The sequence below is a fragment of the Amphiprion ocellaris genome, chromosome 5 (genome assembly GCF_022539595.1).
Source record: "Amphiprion ocellaris isolate individual 3 ecotype Okinawa chromosome 5, ASM2253959v1, whole genome shotgun sequence".
Lineage (NCBI taxonomy): Eukaryota > Metazoa > Chordata > Actinopteri > Pomacentridae > Amphiprion > Amphiprion ocellaris.
The window spans coordinates 33898903-33919822 of NC_072770.1; the positions used below are offsets into that span (position 1 = coordinate 33898903).

General features: G+C 39.1%; 1 protein-coding gene across 10 annotated transcripts in view; it reads left to right on the forward strand.

The window, feature by feature from the left end:
- Window positions 1-20920, forward strand: part of atp2b2 (ATPase plasma membrane Ca2+ transporting 2) — a 71834-nt gene that overhangs the window by 10984 nt on the left and 39930 nt on the right. For 6 of the 10 annotated variants that reach the window (XM_023288045.3, XM_035956253.2, XM_023288046.3 and 3 more), the window contains exons 2-6: window positions 13492-13692; window positions 17350-17607; window positions 18047-18172; window positions 19696-19821; window positions 20277-20309. In XM_023288045.3, the coding sequence (XP_023143813.2) occupies window positions 13492-13692; window positions 17350-17607; window positions 18047-18172; window positions 19696-19821; window positions 20277-20309 (744 nt within the window). The remainder of the gene's footprint in view (window positions 1-13491; window positions 13693-17349; window positions 17608-18046; window positions 18173-19695; window positions 19822-20276; window positions 20310-20920) is intronic. The other 4 variants (XM_055010588.1, XM_055010589.1, XM_023288050.3 and 1 more) reach the window with 1 other exon arrangement.

Sequence of the window (20920 nt, forward strand, 5' to 3'; positions counted from 1 at the left end):
TCCGGGGCTATAACCGGCTTGTTTCTCTCCATGTCAGCTCTTTTTCCTGAGTTGACCTCTCTCCTCTCTTTTCTCCCGCTGTGGGGCAGAACAAGGGTGTTACCACTGCTGCCAACACAGACAGACAGCATTTGCCTCTCAAGGGCATACAAACAGATACAGTCTTGAACCAGATCCAGCCCTGCCTTGCTCAAGGGCACAGAGCAGCTGTCTCTCAACTTTGGGTTTATACCTACTGTAGAGAGAAGTAATCCATAACAACCCAGACGCAGCCGAGATCACGAGCAAAAACAGGCATATGGAAAGTTGGAATTTTACCTTTTCTGAACCTTTAAAGTTTATCCTTCCGTGCATTTCCCATTGGCATAAAGAAAACAGAAGCTGAGCCCTTATTATTCTCGCCTGTGAGGATAGGAATCCTGCTGCAGAGATAGTCACACCCACCCAAGGGCAGAGGATCAAAGCACCAAAATCAAACACTGCCTCATGTGCATAAACATCATTTCAGCTACTTGTACTAATCTAGCCCTTCTATTGTGACAGCATCATTCAGCTCTTGTGATTTTTTTTCCAGTTAAGACATACCAGAAAGGTCATGATTCACCATAGCCTTCACTGGCTATTTTTTTTTTACATTACAATTTAATTTCATTCACATGAAATCCTCAACATGGCATACCATAATTGTAATTCTCTAAACAGAACATAACAGTTGAATTTATGGAATAATTTGAAAGGTAGATAAAAATTAAATGGTCAAAAAATCAAGCAATAATTCCAGTTATTTATGAAACCAAATGTGCAAATATTCAGAACCAAAAAGCAAAATATTTTTTAATTTTTTTTGTTAAGTATGTTTAATATTGGATTATTGGTAAGACAGAAAATTATTTCAGCTTTAGATACGTGAACTTGTGATGGACATTTTTTTTAGACAAAACTGTTAAATAATCCAACAGCAGCCAAGAATTGATGATAAAAATCAGTCTTCAATAATAAATTATACTACAATAGTACAAGTAAAATAATTTGTCTTCTACTGTGTAGTAGATATTTTTTCTCCTCTTAAGTACTTTAACAAATCGTTAGAGTACAGAAATACAGCCCTACCATCAGTGACTAACCTTACATTAGTGGTATGTGGAAAAATCTATTGTGCTGAATACAGTCCAAGAATATCTGTTTAATGTCAGGAGCATTAAAGGACATGCATCCATTTGTGCAGCAGATGGAGCTTTTTGGATGGAGTTTCATGGGCTCAGTCGCATTACAGTTCAATCAGAATGCTGCTGCATAGCACAGGGAGAGATCAATACTGTTTCAACTCTCTCTTCAGACTCAGTGAATGTGAGCTTCTATTGCAACGGTCTGTGTTACTGAAAAACAATTTGCTAAATACATTGTTATCATTATTATTATTGTTTACAGGTCACCATTTAAAAGCATAGTTTTTAGCTTTTTTTTATTCCCAGTTGCAGTTTTCCTTCCCTAATCACGAGCACCTAAACCAAACGGTATATTTCCCCTGCAGTTTCAAGCAGACAGATAATAAGGGGCACATTAGAGTGTGTTGATTTCCCTTACCTGTCATGACTATTTCATGACTCTCTCTGGTAGTTTGAATTTTAATAGCTGTCCCTATTGTGTCCAGTGCTTATCTGAGTCCCTGGGCGAAACCAGAGACTGACACCCAGATGGGAGACAGCCGATAGACCACTGTCACTCTCCCTTTCAGCCTCTTGGCCCTGGATGCTCTCCCTTTTCACTCCCAGGGGGGAAGGGTTGCTGACTAGTGTGAGGGCGTGTGCACTGTGCTCGTGTGCAGTTAGAAATGTCCGTGCCTATGTGGTCGGCTTAAACCACAGAGCTAGAATTACAGACATTTTTAAGCAACAATCTTTGAATTTTGAATCTTTCCATTAGCATCTTCTTACTTTACTGGGAAAGCATTTAAAATGGTAAAGTAACTTGTGATTGTGACTATTATTTGTGGATGGGAATGTGCAGTATGGCAGTATATAAGCTCTAAATCTGCAGCATTATTAAAGATGCCAAAATCTGCTTATATTTCTGCAGTTGTGCATTCAGCAGCTCCTATATATCTGCACTGATGACAACCTGGTTACACATGAGAGGAGCAGTGAATGACACGTTCCTTCCATGTTTGCATGTATGAGAAATAGAAATTAAGAAGGAGGAACTGGGTTGTTACGGCTACTTGACAACAAAAGATGTGTATTATTTATCACATTATTTTCACATGGTAAATAAGAATAAAAAAGCTAATGTCAGTATTTTACACCGACTCTTAAAAAGAAATAACAAGAATTCACTGAATTTGTGCTGTCTTATTCTTGAGCTGAATGCCATAAATAAATGACAGACATACTAATGATGGATGGATGAGGAAGAAAGATGGATGCATGATTGATTGATTGATTGACTGAATGAATGAATGGTTGAACAGTCTGGAATTACAGGATGAAGTTACTGACCCCATTACACTTTGCCCTTATCACTAAGCAGTTGTGTCTAAACACGCTCGCACACTCTCACTATCTCTGTTCCCTTTGCTTTGGACACACACACACACACACACACACACAGACACACACACGCACACACACACACACTCACGCATACTTCACCACACACAGAGGCTGTAAACAGATGTCTCATTAATGTTGTGTCCACATGTAGGCCAGTCGGGCCAGCTAACATCGCAGTGTTTGAGGCTCAGATGGTGGAACAGATACACAAAGTGACTAATAAATTCAGTAAGACACTCATATTTTTCCATTGTTGTTTCACTTTTGGTCACTCACGGCGAATTGACTAAGCATGCATACACACTGCGCCTCCACAGTTACGCCCGAAAAGTAAATAAGTAAATACCAATCACAATTCTGAGGCTCAGTATTTTTAACAAGAAACACACTGACTTTCTGCAGTTGCACACTTACTTGTTAATACAACTCAGGTAGAAATTTAGAGGCTTGTTTTCGCCCGTGGATCTCTACGAAATGCAAACATAGCAGAGGCATGATCTAAATATGATCAATCAAGCCACTCTAAAGAATTCTTTAATTTTTTTTCTTTGATGTAGGTTATTGGCAAGAACACAGATCCGTGATACGAAGTGGACTTCATCCATACGCAGAATTTTAACCCAATCAGTAACTGTGTACTGAAGCCTTAATTCCATGCGAGTCACCATTATCTGGTTCCATTTGTTTCCTTCCATGCTGTTCTTGGTGTGCTGCTTGCCAGGCCTCCAAAAGAGACTTTTTGAGAGGTGTAAATTAAACCTTTGGGCATTTGAATTCAGCGATATGAGCAGCACATTCTAGACATGTTTATGCTTTTCTTTTCTTTTATTGGCTTTTATTCTCAGGTTAATCTTCTGTACCTCAAAGTTTCTGGGCATTTTTTACTCCTGTCACACTTTTACTGACTGAGACCTCATTTTTTACCGCAATATAAAATGATGCACCTCAATAGAAACAGCACAACTTAGAAGTAGAAATAGCTCAAAAATGTATTTTGTGCAGTGCGACACAGTAGATTAAATTTCTTTATTTTGCAAAACTTGAAAAAACTTGGAATGAGCCTAGTACAGGTGTTGCCAACTCTGAAAAATAATGGCCACTTTAAATCGTATGAATATTTTACTATTTATGTTTTTGCATTTCTGTGAAAACACAACCTGCAATTCAGCCGAAAAGACCGTTAATGTTTGTCAAATGACTGTTGTGGTCGCATTTGAATCACTAATGCATCAAGCTGCACAAAATTTTTTTAGAACCTGGATACTGAAATGACTTATATTTGGTGAATCTTTAAATAGGCCATGTAGAGTAAAGTGATTTTGATTAAATTCGAAGCTAATATTTGGTTAGGTTTGCTGACAGGCAGCATGTCACAGATGAGTAGTTCAGAGACTGTCAGAAATTCTATTTTTACAGTTTCTGGCTCTGATAAAGATATAATTTATGTATTTTTTTAACAGATAGTATTAAAACCTGTGAGTTTCTAAGGTTAGGAGGTTTAATGAAATAGCAAACTGCTAAAAAGTTACATCACAGAAACGAGAGAGGATATGCACTTTGTGTCGGAACATAATAGCTTTCTTCAGTCTTTCACCCTTTTTTTTAGACATCAAAATTCTTTTCCATCTCCATTCATTCACTGTACACTACATAAGCTCCCTTATAACATTTATGCTGATATATGCTGTAAAGGAGGAATGCTCAGTAATTATCACTTATCCTGCAGAGTGAGTGGTGTGTGTGTGTGTGTGTGTGTGTGTGTTTTAGTGTATGTGTGTGTGTGTGTCAGAGGGAGAGCTGTGAGCTGTGTTGTCTCACTCCACTCTGCCATTTCTCGCATGAGTCAGACTCATAGAGCACAGTGCCTGACAGCAAAACTCACCCACTTGTACAGCTGCCCCCACAGACTCACACACATGTACTCACACAAGCACAAACACACTCACTCACACACACACACACTTGCATATTTTATTTTCGGCATTGCAACATACATTTAATTTTGGTTGTTGCTCTGGCATTTGGGCCTTTTATTAGGAAACGCAAATTATATCACAAACCAAGTTGAGATGCAGCAGTCCAAACCTGTAATGCTTCATCAAAATTGTGTTTTCAGCAGTGACCACCTACTATTACACCTAATTCAGCTGGGCAGGATATGTACTACGTTCTTCACAAGCCTTAAAGCAACGGTTTGACATTTGGGGAAATGCAGAAACTTACTGAAGTTGCCTTTAGTTGCATGGCAACAGGTCCCAAAAATAGTCCGACATATAAGCCGCAATGAAACCTTCAATTAGTTGCTGTTAGGTGGATTTTGTTACCTTTGGAAAGAGCCAGGCTAGCTGTTTCTCCCCCTTTTTCCAGTCTTAGTTATGCCAACCAGCTGCTCACTCCAGCTCCATACTTCCTAGATAGAGTGTTCTCCTACTTTCAGCAAGACATCAAATGTATTTCCCTGTTCCCAAAACATCAAACTATTCCTTTGAATAATTTTTCCTTTAAATCAGCAACTGTGACCCAACCTCATCTGAGTGATCTGCTGACTGATTTACATAAAAAGTTTTTCCCATATGTGCATCTCTCACATCCGACTGGTCTGCCATTTTGCAGGAAAATGCTTTAACAGGGGCTGCACAGTGGTGTAGTGGTTAGCACTTTCGCCTTGCAGCAAGAAGGTCCCTGGTTCGCGTCCCGGCTTTCCCGGGATCTTTCTGCATGGAGTTTGCATGTTCTCCCTGTGCATGCGTGGGTTTTCTCCGGGTACTCCGGCTTCCTCCCACAGTCCAAAAATATGCTGAGGTTAATTGATCATTCTAAATTGCCCGTAGGTGTGAATGTGAGAGTGATTGTTTGTCTATATATGTAGCCCTGCGACAGACTGGTGACCTGTCTAGGGTGTCCCCTGCCTTCACCTGAGTCAGCTGGGATAGGCTCCAGCACCCCCCATGACCCTAGAGAGGATTAAGCGGTGTATAGATAATGGATGGATGGATGGATGCTTTAACAGGTTGTAGCGTGGTGCCACATATAACCACACACACGCATGCATAGAGCACTCTCATGACAGGAACGACGCAGTGGCAGGAATTGCACAGTGTCACTTTCTAGTCCATTGGCTTTTAGATGCGTCTGTCCATGGGGGGTTAATAATAGAGCTGTGTGTATGTTGGTGCATGCCAGCATGCATTTGTGTTCGTGTGAGCCTCTGACTGCTCATAAAATGAAAGAATTTTCTCAGTGGTTTGTTTACATACAGTACAGTATGTCTGCTTGCATGTTTGGCCTGTGAGAATGCGACTGCTCAATGGTCTGTGCATAACAGTGCAAGATTGCTTACTACTCTGAAGACATGTCACATCAACCCCTCACGGAGAGCTTGCCGCCTGCTGTGGCCTCGTTCTCTGTGGATCTTGACAGGGTGTGGAGCCCGCAGACAATCAGTGCACACAAAATCCCACTAAGAGCCAAGGATGGAGGCCAGTCTGGAAAACTAGCAAGCCAAGCCAAAAAAGATGATACGACAAAATGGTTCTTTACACGGGAATGTCCCTCCCTGGATAAAAGATGCTGATTGACATTACTTCTTCGTTTAACAGTGGCTCTGTTGCTGGGTGTTCACAGAAATAACTGATGCAATTTCCTTTTTATATTGTCCACTTTTGATGACGCGTCTTTAAGCTAAACTTACATCTCGTGACTTGGATCTGATTCTTTCCAAGCACTGCCCATCTGGTTGTTTGACGCAGTCTACCGTAGACATACATGGACATGCATGCTTGTTCTTTTATGTCTGTGTGTATGATACATGGGTAGAGTCTCTGGCATGCAAATACTATGTATAAATACAGTGTCCTCTTTGCTGGAAGCAGAGACTGGATCAGCAGATCTAAATTTACGTACTTACATTGTCTCACTTTTTGTTATGTACTCTAAGCTTTGGTTTTTATCTCTATTTCTACTATTTAAAAAAAGAAAACCCCTGAAAATAAATGTACTGTGGAAAATGTACCGCTAAATTAAAATCATTGTAAGTAAGCTATGCACCATTTGCGTCATTGTTTGTACACATATCGTCAATTACGAGAAAACCAAATCACAGTCAACTTAATGGCCAAGTTACTTGACTCCTATTCTAGTAGCTTTCATTTGACTTCTGTACAGTTTTATGAACAAATGAATACATGCACAGTAATATACACATAGACATATGGCTAAAACAAGGGCAGATTCTTGAGATGATTATTACTGAAAGATACAAAAGGTATTTATTTCTTTTCACTTTCTTTTCTCGTCTTTGTGTAAATCTTTCTGTTGTATGAATCTCAGTTCTGTCCCACTCAGTCTCCTTATTCATCATTTACCTTTCTTGTACATACCATAGTACTTTCTTCAGCATTTTTAAACCAGCACCTTCAACACATGTTACATATATTCTTCCTTTGGACATACCGTACCAAACCTTCTCCTGTATGGCACAAAATGGTGTCATTATTATGGAGGTCATTCTCAAGGACACTGTGACACATTTCTCCATCAATCCTTTTTCTAATAAGAGCACGATAATTACCCACCTTTTAGCTGCTGATGGGTTATTATTCATAGAGTTACTCCACATCCAGCCTACTCTCATTCTCTTGTTTCAGTCCCCGTCTCTCTCTCTCTCTCTCTCTCTGCTTCTCACTCTCTTGTTCTCTGAGTCACACTTCAGTCCTCTCTTTATTCCCCCTCTCTCTTTTTCTCTCTCTCTCTCTTTTTAAAATGGTGAAAGCTCAGAATACATGTTGAAGCTATTCATTTGCTGCAGAACAAAAGCATCAATACTTTGCGTCGTTATGATGATGATGATCATCATCATCATCACAGAACCCTGTTGCCATGGCGACTTGTCTTGGACACTGTAGCGTGCAGTACTGCGAAGGGCAAAAAAAGTTAAGACGAGCAGGTGTAAAATCAGAGGGGTGGGGGGGTTCAGCTGGGACCCAGCAGGACGCTTTAAATATCACATTCCTCACTTCATTCTGTGATTTTTAAAAAAAATTAATGCAAATTGCTTCCTGCTCCTCTGTGACGTAGCAAGGACATTTAGAGGTCGCAACGTCATTTTTAATTCTTTACTGTCTTTTCTTTGCTGGAGCATCACTGTGCTCATATGTACACTTAACTGCATCCTCTTGGACACAAAATGCATGTACAGATCACACACAAACAGACACACTCTTACTTGCATATTCACACATTCTCCAAGGTTCAGAGTCGCGGGTATTTCCACTCAGCGAGTGGGATGCATAGCGTTTCCATGGAGATCTATTTTTAGCCACTGACAAAAAAAAAGGGCAACTGTTAAAATATGCCATCATGTTCCCTCTGACTGAAAAAAAAATTCCCATTTTGGCTCATGGAGAAAGGATGGTAAAAAGTTTCTTTTTTTCTTCTTCTCAGTTTTTCATGTCCCTGTCTTGTCTATTTGGAAACATGATGTTTGGCAGGTACAATTTGTCAAAGCAGATTTGTATCAGAGATCCTGCAGCATTTGATGGATCAGTGCATTAGTATACATTAATTATAGAGGAGAGAAACACAAAGTTTTATTTTCAAGAATGTATGCAACTCTTTGGTCGTAAATAATCTTTTTTATAGTTTGGCATTTTGCCTAATAAATAAGCTAACTGAATAAGATACCTGCTATCCATCCAGCTGCTCTCAATATTTCTTATAATAACAGTCATCTTCATCATTGGACTTTTAATGAAACAATACATTATTATAAAAACATTAGAGTGAGATGCAAGAGCATTAGTTTGGCCTCGATGCCAAACTTTGTGGTCAGACAGTAGAGAGGCTTCTTTTAGAGCCAGTTTGTCTATTAAATTACAGAGGCTGAGATGGCTTATCTTGGCCCTGAACCCAGAGAGTCAAAGAAGCCAATATTGATAATTTATGATACAGTCCTGTTCATGAATATAAAACAATCAGGTTTATCAAGGGCTTTTAGAATGATAGAAGTAGTCATCTAATGCAAACATCTGAGCACAGTAAGCTGCATTATTGGCTGGTATTCTGTAGAAAGTGACTGAAAACATGACTCATCTCATATTTCATAGACTCATAATTCGTTTCAAAAGTGGCTTTTACCCTTCAAATGTTAATTACAGTCACAATGATCTTTACTGAAAGAAATTTTCCATCATACCTGGCATTTCCTATCTGTTCCCATCAATGATTGTGTACATCTATTATATATAGTCGACATATATAGCGCTTTACACCACACAGATGTACTGCACACAGAGGAAAACAAGAAAGCAAATAAGGGAGGTAAGAATAAGCAACTGGACCAAGCAGGGAAGTCCAGTTACTGAAGTTGTTTATTACCATGATCTGGATGACTGAGAATCTACACAGACAACAGTCACATGGTCATACATGGCACATGGAGATAACACAGACCTACAAAGATATCAGCAGTAAAATGTGAGCTACGTAACTGTGGCACAGTTAAAAGGCTAATGACTCAAAGCCTCATATAGTAGATGGAAGAGAGCTCCACATTTCTGGAGCAGCTTTAGAGATAGCACATGTTAACACTTTGTAGATAAACAGCAAGATTTTGAATTTAATTTTATAGCAAACAGGAAACTAGTGTAGAGAGACTTAAAGTAATAGAGTGTTGAAGCCATGGCAGAGGAGACTAAAGTATAAAGAGTTAAAGTTATCAAGGAAGGATGGTAAGAAATAATTTTCTTTAAGTTAGAGGCACTGATCACACGATGGCGATTTCACTGAAATTTGATTTAAGTACCTGCATATTTTGCCATTAATACTTCAATGATGAATCAAAAATGAAACTATCATTTTTTTAGATGTGGTTTATAAAAAGGGGACAATGTGTCCAGATCAAATTTAGTAATTCTAGATTCTTAGGTCTTACCCTTATAACTTCATAGAAGCTCTGAGAAAGGTTTCAGCCATCTGTTGTTTTTTTGTTTTTTTCATATTTTGCCAACAGTTATTGAAGTCAGTGAGTTTGTTGTGTTCCGACTTCACTATTTGGTAATGAACTGTCGCACAAAAACTCCTTTTGCAATCAGCCCTAAGCCTTTCTGAGAATGCTATGACTCATCTGTGTATCACCACAGTTTTTCTGCCCTCTCACTGCCTCCTCAAAATCCATTGCCAGAGCAGTTAGGTGGGCTGACAGTATTTAGCCTGCAATATTTCATAATCTGGCAAATGAATCTTTCTCAGTAAGCAGTATTCGCAATCAGCAATCCAGGAAGGAATGATAACATAGCAGAGGCTTTTCCTGGAAGCCCTGACTATTTAATGATTAGAGAGATTGATTCCAGCATAGCTCGCGTCTCGTGGGCATTTCAGAAGAATGTATTTTAGATATTTAACAAGGTTAAAAGTCATTCTGAACCCAAGCACCATTGTACAGAGCATGTTGGAATTTAATGTGAAATGATCGCTGCCCTTGTGCAGAATGGTGTTTTGCGTGCTATAACTAGCTCCTGCATGTCTGGAATATGTATCTGCTGTCTTGACCTCTGTATAGAAGGAAAACTGGGTACGATATTCAACTAAAGTAGCTTAAAAGATGGTGAAGATTCTACAAAAGCTAAATGTGAATATGCATAAATGCGTGCATCCATGCATGTGAATTCATATACATCATGCGGCTGCCTTTGTTTGCTTGTGTGCATGTGTATATACAGCCAAATGGAGCAGGATAATGCCGGATAATGTCTAATTTTGTCATGTGATAGTAGACATGCATGACCAGCCTTGTTACACACACATGACGCACATGCAGGTGGTCACGACTCACGGAGCCAAATACACACACATGCACGAGCACACATGCACACAGCAACATGTGTGTGCATGTGATGTGAGGCAGGGTACTGTTGAGATCAATGGGAGAGCATGCTAGGTCTCCTCACAGAGACAATTAAAAGAGAATAGATAATGAGGCTATTTATAGACTGATCTATTTGTATCCAGGGTATTCTCCAGCGTAGGAGGTGGGAATTGTTCTCTTTTCAGCCTGCCCTCCTTCTGTCCTCACCTTCTCCCTCTCTGACACTCCTTCTCTCTTTTTTCTTCAATTCCTCTCATCTTTGCAATATCTAAACATTAGCTTTTTCACTTAACAGCTCTGTCATTGCCTTTCTTCTGCTTTCTCGCATCAAATACAGATGGAAGATCAGTTATTTTCTGTAGATGTTAATAAGACATCAGTGTATGAGTTTACATTTGTAGCATTGCGATGCAGCGGCAGTGTTATCAGGTGCAATCCAGGGCCACTCCTGGGAGACCCAGTGACGCACCCTGCATGACATAATGCTGTGGTAATGTCTGTGAGAGAGAGACAGAGAGACACACACTTTGCTGATGTGTGCACTCAGCAAACAGATAATGGTTCTACACTGACAGAATAATGTTCCTGCATCTATTATCTTTCATGAATAATTTTATCTGAAGATAGAGACCATTAACTTGCATTGCAGTTAATGCACCTAATGCTACCTCCATAGTGGGAATGCTTGATGTAAGTATAGTTTATAGTCCACAGCAGTTTCTGACTCCAGAGTGATTTTCGTTGTAGCTGTAACAAATGTAATTAGATGTATGAGCATTTATTTATATAAAGTAGTAATCTGGTGTGCTATACCTACATGTAAGATCCATTAAGCAAGAATAGAATCCAGATAAAATATAGAGAATCAGCTGCAGCACAGTTTTGTCAAATGAGGCTGTAATTTGACTCCCCTGAAAAGAATCAATACAACAAAAACTGAACTGACTGAACCCTTTTGTACAGAGCAGCATTGTTGTTGATGTCATTTTGGATTCTGAAAAATTGCAAAAACCAAGATTATTTTCCAACTGTAGAGAATTTGCTTTAGTAAATGAATATTGTGTAATATAAAGAACTGTCAAAAACACAAATCTAAAATCCATTATGTCAGACTGGAATGCAGATAAAAATGTTGGGATAAGGATGTACTAGTAGGCATATACTTGATATGTAACATTTGGTACAGTATGAGACTTCTGTTCACTACGCCCTGTGATCCAAACAATGACAGTAAGAATCTATTTATGTTGACGTACCTTCACTACCAGAATGGAAATTATAGAACGTGAGTTTCACCCTGAGCAGTTTGGCAATGTACCAGTAGTTGTGTGTCAGCTACTGCATGCCATTAGGATTAGCCTTTAAAGGTCTACCTCAGTGCCATGACCTGCATGACTTCACAGACCTTTAAAGGTGGGAAGATACAGCTAACTTTCTTTAATTTTGTACGACGTGGTAACTCACACTGCATATTTATATTGGATTCCAGAACCCACAGCTTCGCTTTTTATGCTGTACTGGTTAGTCGATCTGCCGCCATGTGGAGCTCACACTAAACTGTGTCCGATGACAATTATAGATATCTTATACGGACAGAATAAGCAATGAAGATATTTTAAAATTACTAAACACAAATTATACGCTAACGTTTTTTTGGACACATCATAAAGAAAGAGACCCAGGAATATATTGTCACAACGGGAAAAGTTAATGGGAAAAGAGGACGAGGCAGACTGACATCATGGCTACACATGGAATGGGCAACAGTCACAATTCAGAAAGCAAACGATCAGGTTTGATGGAGAGAAATGATCACCAACGCTGAATGGCATGGTGCTTGATTGACTGAGTTTTAACCGAAAAAGAAAAGTGAATCAATTCTTTTTATTCAAAGCTGCACTGCTGGTTTAATTGGTCAATTTGAATTAATTACGAATAGGTTGCACTTAACTCAATGTGCATTTTTATTTGATTTATTTTATACACTACCAGTCTAAAGTTTGGACACACTTTTGCTTTTTATTAATTTGTATTATTTTCTACATTGTAGATTAATACTGAAGATTAACACTTTTTTCTTTACATCATTCCATATGTATTCTTTTATAGTTTTGATGTCTTCAGAATTAATCTGCAATGTACAAAATAATTAAATATAAACCATTGAATGAGAAGGTGTGTCCAAACTTTTGACTGATAGTATACCTAAGAGTGTATAGGTCAGAATTTAATTTATTTTCCCTTACTGACTGTATGTCAACATTTCAATGACATAACTGTTACATTAATGGCCACTGAGACACTTAGTGAGGGCGTTTACATTTTCAAAATACTTTCTCTTCTTTGCTGAACACATGCAGAAATGTGACCCCAAAACCTTGGCGCATTCCAAACTCCAGCATAATAAATCAAAGACTCAACCCTAAATTGGGTCCACATTCAAAGTAGTGTTGAGTATAATTCACCACAAACACAGAACATAATGTTTTGTGATTCTAAATCATCCATTATATTTGGATTACAAAATTACCATCGCTCTTGCCAACAGCACTGCATTTGATGCAATTTCAGCTCCTGTAAGAAAATAATTTATTTTCTGGGCAATATTCTAAAAGTAAATTGTGCCTCAAGCCAGTAAGAAGTTCTCTACATAAAAGAGCAAAAGATATTTATGTACAATAGTTCATGGCGTATGAGGAGGTGGATGAGGTCGAAGCATAAGGCCCTCATCTCTTGAGCAGAATTATATAAGGAATGTAGAGCTGTGGCCCACCGTGACTCAAACGGGTAATTAGAGACGGTTTTGTGTGGTTTGAGAGTGAAAAAGAAGAAAGGCAGAAAATAGGAAGTCAGGAAAAAAGACCAGTTATAAAACCGGGCTTGGTTTGGTGCTTTTAACACGAAACGACTGCAGTAACCCTGCTTAAACACTTGTTTTTCTAGTGATCTTTTTTTGGCTCTAGTATGAAATTAAAACAGTGACTGTGATGTCAGCTATGTAACAATTTAAAACTCATTGTACAGTCATGTGCTGTGCTATCAGTGATACTAATTTTTCTCTCTTTCTGCGTCCCTCAGGTCTTGCAGGTGCCCAAACTGACCTGGACAAGAGAAAAGAAATATTTGGTAAAAACCTGATACCTCCAAAAAAGCCAAAAACCTTCCTGCAGCTGGTATGGGAGGCCCTGCAGGACGTCACCCTCATCATCCTGGAGATCGCTGCCCTGATCTCCCTGGGCCTCTCCTTCTACCACCCTCCCGGAGAGAGCGGCGGAGAATGTGAGTGACGCAGCTCCAGCAACGTCACTCTCTGTAAAATCTGTCATTTGTCGTGAGGTCTTGAGATAGACACATGAAAACACGCATGACATTATCTGTGGCATCTCTGCTATTGCAGCGAAAAGCTATAGGGCTATAATTGCGTTCACTCACTGACATCACTTCCTCTGACACGACTACCTCTAACTGAGACACACTGACAACAACATGTATGCACTCACACTTTTTAATTGGAAAGGCTGGCCACACTTTGTTTGTGACATGCCTCAAGAGGTCAAGTGATTCATTTTAGCATCGGGCAAATTTTTTTCTTGCATGTATATGTGTGTGTGTGTGTGTGTGTGTGTGTGTGTGTGTGTGTGTGTGTGTGTGTGTTAAATGTGTGTATGAAAGGTACTGAAGGTTAATGAAGTGTTGAGTAGAGAAATAACCTTGAGCTCCCAGGGCCCATACATCAGCCCTGTGAGCTGTGAAACAGGAAATGAAGACAGAGACCATAACGAGGTGCTGAGTCAGCGGCATCAGTCATTGCTCCCGGCGTTATCACAGTAATGGAATTCAGTTACCCTGCCAAAGGGACCAGTCATCATTTTAGGGGGTTTAAAAACTCTCATAAAGCTGGAAATACCAGAGAAAGAGGAACCAGTTACCACCTTCTAAGCTACAAAGTTAGGTTAATCAAATAATTTCGGTGCATAGTTTAGTGGTTGAAAATGGAGCAGACGAGTACATACATGATTTACCTAATCAGCTATATAGTTGCGTAGTGAGGTACATTAAATGGATCATTTAAATGTGATCTTCATTTATGAACACTACATCGACCTGCTAACTTCCCTCTTTGCCGTGCATCTTTCAACTGCATCGTTTTGAGAATTAGCTGCCTGCATCAGTGAGTCCAAATAAAGCGGAGAAATGCCGGAGGCATCATAATGCTAATAACTGAGTCCATCTGCAGATACATAATCAAGGTTCCCTTTAACTTGCAGCAAAGAGAAGGTGCCACTGTGCAAGTCTCTTCTCACATTTGAATGCATATGAACGAAACCGCAGCCGTTACAAATAGATATGAAAAGCAAAGCGTATTAGAAAGATATGTACGTGTCGCACTTTGAGTCACCTTATTCAGAAAAAAAACAGTGTGCTTGTGTGTTGTAAAAGGAAAATGAAGGTAAAACCAAAGGAGTTTAAGGGTATTTTGTGATGCAGAGCAGCACTCAGAAACAAGATAAGAAATAATTCTGCTTGCTACTTTTCTGACCCCACAAAAAGCTATTTAAACTGATAGTCCTATATAGACATCATCACAAAGTTATATACTGAGATAAGATGTTTTACAGCTGACTTCACTGTCTTGAAATCAAGGATACTGACAAAGAGTTTATTCTGATATAAAAATGTTTTCCTGAATTCCACCCAAATGACAGAAACTCTACCTATAAAATAGCAGCAAATTTAGAAGATATTATACGAATACAAGTGTAACATGCACTAAACATGTACTACCAGTCAAAAGTCTGGACACACCTTCTCATTCAATGTTTTTTATTTAATTATTTTATACATTGTGGATTAACACTGAAGACATCAAAACTATAAAAGAATGCGTATGCAATTATGTTGTAAAGAAAAAAGTGTTAATCTTCAGTGTTGATCTACAATGTAGAAAATAATACAAATAAATAAAAAAGCATTGGCTGAGAAGGTGTGTCCAAAGTTTTAACTGGTAAAATATATTTGAAAATTCCATGAAAGAGAAAAATAGCAATCAAAATTCTGTGATGAGCAAATTGGCTGTAATTAGATGATAGAACCAGGACTATGACCCCCACACACTCACCATCCACACATGTTTGCATCCCTCACTGTTGTGTTCATTAATAGGTCAAAAAAAGCTCAATGGTCCAGAAATAGAAGCTGGTGGGTTGACTTAATTCTCATTTACATATGAAGCGGCTTGGATGCAGTAGAATGAGGAGGCTCTTAATTATGTCTGTGTTAAACACACAACATGCAACTAAACCCAAGTGTGAACAATACAAAGGAACTACAATTATTAGATTTAGACATCAACACATTTTGTAAAAATGATCAAGTGCCTTTGAAGCTTATTAATATATATTTATTCATTTACATGCTACCTGGTTATGAAAGTTTCTCAATCAGAGGCATTTGTTAAAATATTTGGGGCTTTTGCTGGCATTTCAGCACTATGGACAGCGACAAAGGTGCTGAGTGATTGTGTGTCTGTGAGAGAGAGTTGTGCACTGACATGTCCAGATACTGACAACTGAACAATCAGGACCATGGACAGCTACTACACTCACTGTATTACTGTTAATGTACTGCAGTGGCCAAGCAGGACAGACGGAACTCATGCCATTACAATAAATTACAGGCATAAAATCTGCTGCACAATTACGCCATTAACTGGTTTTTTGCTGTTTTGGAAACAAGAAAAAAAAATATAGGAAAGAACTGCTTTATACCCAACCTTTTTTCTGATATTTTGTCACTAGAGCTTTTATTCATCGCCTCCCTGGAACGATAACTTAATGGCTTTACTCTATGGGAATAAATGTCTATATACTGCTGCATAATCTTCAAGGAGGGAAATCAATTCTGAATCTGTAAATAAATAAAATAAATCATGTAAAATGGATGTTTATCTAAACATATCACTGTCTGAGCTAAGATATACATGACTACACAACTGCATGTGTGTACTGGTGCTGGATCAAGGTCGGTTCTGTTTCTGAATACAGACGCTTAATCAACCTCATGTTGAGTGGAACCCCTTTTGTAGGTCCAAATTACTTCTTGGACTCCAGTTCTTGTTTACAGCATTTCCTGTATATGGATTGTCTCTAATATGGGGTTTTTGTTGGTTCCCCAGGGAGCAAGAAGTATTTTACAGTCCAAAGCAAATCACTCTACTGTGAGCTTTTGAGGTCAATCAGCCAGGAGTGTAGAGCACAATAACTCTCAGAGAATTACACGAGGACGCACGAGGAGGACTGGGAATAGGCCTTGTTTCAATCCCAAATATACCCCTTTCTATCAGTGCACAGCCAGTGGACTGCAGGGCTTCATTTGAAATAGAGCAAATAAATGAGTCGAGTGAAATCACTTCAGGTTATACCAGCAAGAGTTCATTTCATTTCTTTTTTTATTGCACAATTCCTACATAGGCTGAGGGAGTACATGTAATAGATCATTATTTAAATGTAAAACATGTACAGCTTTTACGTTGAATGCCATCTCAGCTTTGACCTTTTCAACCTCCCACATCAGCTCAACAGGCAATACTAGGTCCCATCCTAAAGGGAAGATGGATTCAGAGTTTACAGGTGGATGCTGAGGTTGAGATGGAGCTTATGAGATGCTGGCAGCAGTAGAGGCAGCAGGCATGCAGCAAAAGAATGAGTACTGGTGGATTAAGCAAACCTAAAAAAAAAAATAAATTGTTGACTGTAGATTTTTAGACTCTACATCAGTAGAAAATCTATATACCTGTGTGGAATTTGTGAGTAGATGTGGACCTGTTTCAACAGAATTCTTCAGTCTGCATGCATATATAAAAAGATAAAAGGTGCTTACAGATATACAGCATATATATATAATTTACCTCTTCTCCTTCCCGTCACCGTTCTGCAGCCTGTGGTGCAGCAGCAGGCGGTGTGGAGGATGAAGGAGAAGCAGACGCTGGCTGGATTGAGGGCGCCGCCATCCTGCTGTCAGTAGTGTGTGTGGTGCTGGTGACGGCCTTCAACGACTGGTCGAAGGAGAAGCAGTTCCGTGGGCTGCAGAGCCGCATCGAGCAGGAGCAGAAGTTCCAGGTGGTCCGTGGGAGCCAGGTCATACAGCTGCCTGTGGCTGACATAGTAGTTGGGGACATCGCACAGATCAAATACGGTACGTGCACTGAGACGAGTGTCAGAATTAGACAGATTAGATGGTTATTTGTTCTCTGTTCTGGAACGTGATTGACCAAATGTCCAAGCGTATTTTGATGGGTTCGGCTTGGTCGGACGTGTCCACTGACTGCCTCGACAGGCTCGTCCATTGTTCTGTGTAAAGTAATTTTCATGGTTCATAAGCTGAAAATAGACTAGCACCTCATTTCCAGAAGGGGATTACAGTTATGAAGTCCACCTTAAGCAATTAAATATATTTAAGCTGCAGTAGAGCAATTAATTAGCTGCAGACAAACTCATACACGGAGCTACACATGCACATCCTCCACTAACCCCATCAGAAAATACTGCACCGGTCACAGTCTAGCCGACCTTACAATAGATCTTCAGTGAATCTTTGGAGTTATTCTAAACTGTTTTATTGTGCATTGTTGCAGGTGATCTGCTTCCTGCTGATGGAGTGTTGATCCAAGGCAACGACCTGAAGATCGATGAGTCATCATTGACCGGAGAGTCAGACCACGTCAAGAAGTCTGCAGATAAGGACCCCATGCTGTTATCTGGTGTGTTCCTAGTTGATGCTCTCTCTCATGGTATTTGGCATAGACTGTAGCAGACATGTATTACTGCATGTTGATTTGTAAAGTACGGACAAGCAATTTAGCAATTGTTGTCTCACACCAATACTAAACAGAGGTAAATAAAATAGGATGATCTGTTATACCTACTACCTCATAGTCAAAACCTTCAAATACTCTACAGAAATTCCATCTTCTGAATGTTTTTTTTAAGTTGGTAATTATGATCCCTTTTTATACCCATTTAAAAAGGCAATAAAATGACGGTGATGGTCACCTTCAAAGCCTTAGAGAAATATTTAAGGTTTGCCTGCCATTACTGATTAAGCTAAAAATCTGGCCCGACTACTTTACTTGACACAATCTGTTGTGAATACAATCTTATAAATTATACAGTAAGTCATAGTTATGTCAGTACTTCAAAGAGAAGGCACAAAATGTGTTAATTGCAATGTGAATATCAAGGCAGATGACACTGGCGACAGCGTGGAAGACACACTTTCTTAATCCAGTGCTCCTATTCATTGGTTTGGTATTTGCTGCTGCAGAGAAACCAGAATTAGCGGCTGTGGTTCTTAGAAATGAATAACACTGATAACAGAAATGTGGGTTAATCTGATTTCACATCTTAGTGTTTTTTCCTTTGGATAATTAGCTTTGTGCCTTTTTGCTGCCTTCCTTAATTAGCCTCATATTCACCCACATTGACTCACTTTCCCAAAGGTTAATGATTTTCTGTATATATATATATATACATATAATTTATAGTAAATTTTTTTATATATAAAACTCACTAGCTAGCATCCAACGTTAGTGCTGTTTCATATATATATATATATATATATATATATATATATATATATATATATATATATATATATATATATATAGGAGTCTAGCAGTATAGCAGTCAGTAGTCTGCACAAATTTATACAGTGATACATGTTCTTTTTTTTGGCTTTCAGCTCTCAAACATATTTCATTTAAAACAGCAAATGAGGTTCAGTGCTGACTTTTGGCTTTAATAATGTTACTGAGGTACATTCTACAAGGTGTTCTATAAGTGTAACCCTTTTCAAATATGTAGTAGTCCTCCGGTTTTAGGTCAGTGCAGCAGACCAGAACACAATTACCATATCAGTTTTTATGAATAGTTGAATGCTCTTGTTTGACCAGGTCAGTTCTGGCTGTCATTGCAATAGGAATGAGCTGCTAGTATAAACCATGTGGCTACTGTTCTATCGAATTGGAACACATTGTTAGCCTGGGAATATGCTCACACTTACACAATGCACAAGTCCAAATAGGGAAATTAAATTGTAGCGTGTGCTTCCGTTAGTTTATCAAAGTCTGTTGAGATGGAAGGTCCAGAGTGGAGTGGAGACCCTACTTTCAGTCAGCTTTTATTAGTACAAATGCACGCACTCATCGCAGAAACAAAGCAGACCCTGAAAACATCTAATTTATGAGTAATAGCTTATTATTACACTCTGCTGCCCTTTGCTTAGGGACCCATGTGATGGAGGGGTCAGGGCGCATGGTGGTGACTGCTGTCGGTGTCAACTCTCAGACTGGAATCATCTTCACCCTGCTGGGGGCCGGTGTAGAGGAAGAGGAGAAGAAAGAAAAGAAAGGTAAGATTACGATGTCCTAAAATAGTTTTCTTCTACATAACCTGATTCATATAACTTGTCCTGCACTTGCTTCAGGAATACTGAGGTAATTTGGTTTTTTTTTTTTGCCAGTGTTGCCCAGCAACGTACCCTTGAAAACAAGATTTGGTCTTTTCCTTATGTGCTCAAAGTCTGTGTACACTCATTGCATAATGTCAGTGTTTCTTAACTGTCTTTCTTATCAGAAGGGTTCTAAAAACTAAACTTGCAAATGAACGAATGTCCAGCTGTTTAGTCTCTGTATGAAGCTCTTGTAGGTTTTTGTAGAGCAGTACGTGACCCTAAGCTGAATGTGTGTAGATGCTATACAAGATACAGAGCATTGGTGGTACAGTTGTAAGCTGCAGTATCCAGGTTCTGTGGGTTCAGGTGCATCATTGTCCTTACTCTCTTATCATTACAAATTCACCTCGAAGGAGGGGCAGTGGAAGACGGACACCAGAACACAGGTAGAGTATCACCTTTCTCTGACCCCTGGGAGTGGTACTTGATCCTTTTGCTCTTTAACCCCTAACGATTCCCAGTAAACCCCCGTTAATATTCACCCCCTCTCCTGTAGCCAAGCACCCCTTGCTCCAGTTGAATTCCTCACTTAAAAAGAGAAGCTTCATGATCACAACACTGCATCTTTTTAAGTGCTGACAGATGACACATTTCACAATGCATAATCCTCTCCCCTTGTAACTGGCACTGCACTCATCAAACTAACTAGCTAGCATCCAACATTAGTGCTGTTTCATATACATGTTGAATGCCATAAATGAAGATAGCCTGTCAGACTCATCTCATTGCTGTATTACAGAACAATGACATGAGAGCGACTGCCTTGTGGGTGTACAGCACATGTACCAGCAGTAGAGAGTAAAGTAGACACTGTAAGCTTTGTAAGATGTTATTTTTACATCTTACATACATATTTAAACATTAGTAGTGTTTTCAATAAGCAGATACTGCAGTAGCTTGCATGGAAAACATGCATATCTTGAAGCATTTTATTTCAGTGCTGTTTAAGACTTGTCATTGTGTAAGAGATAACAGTAACCATTTCATTTTCTGAGAT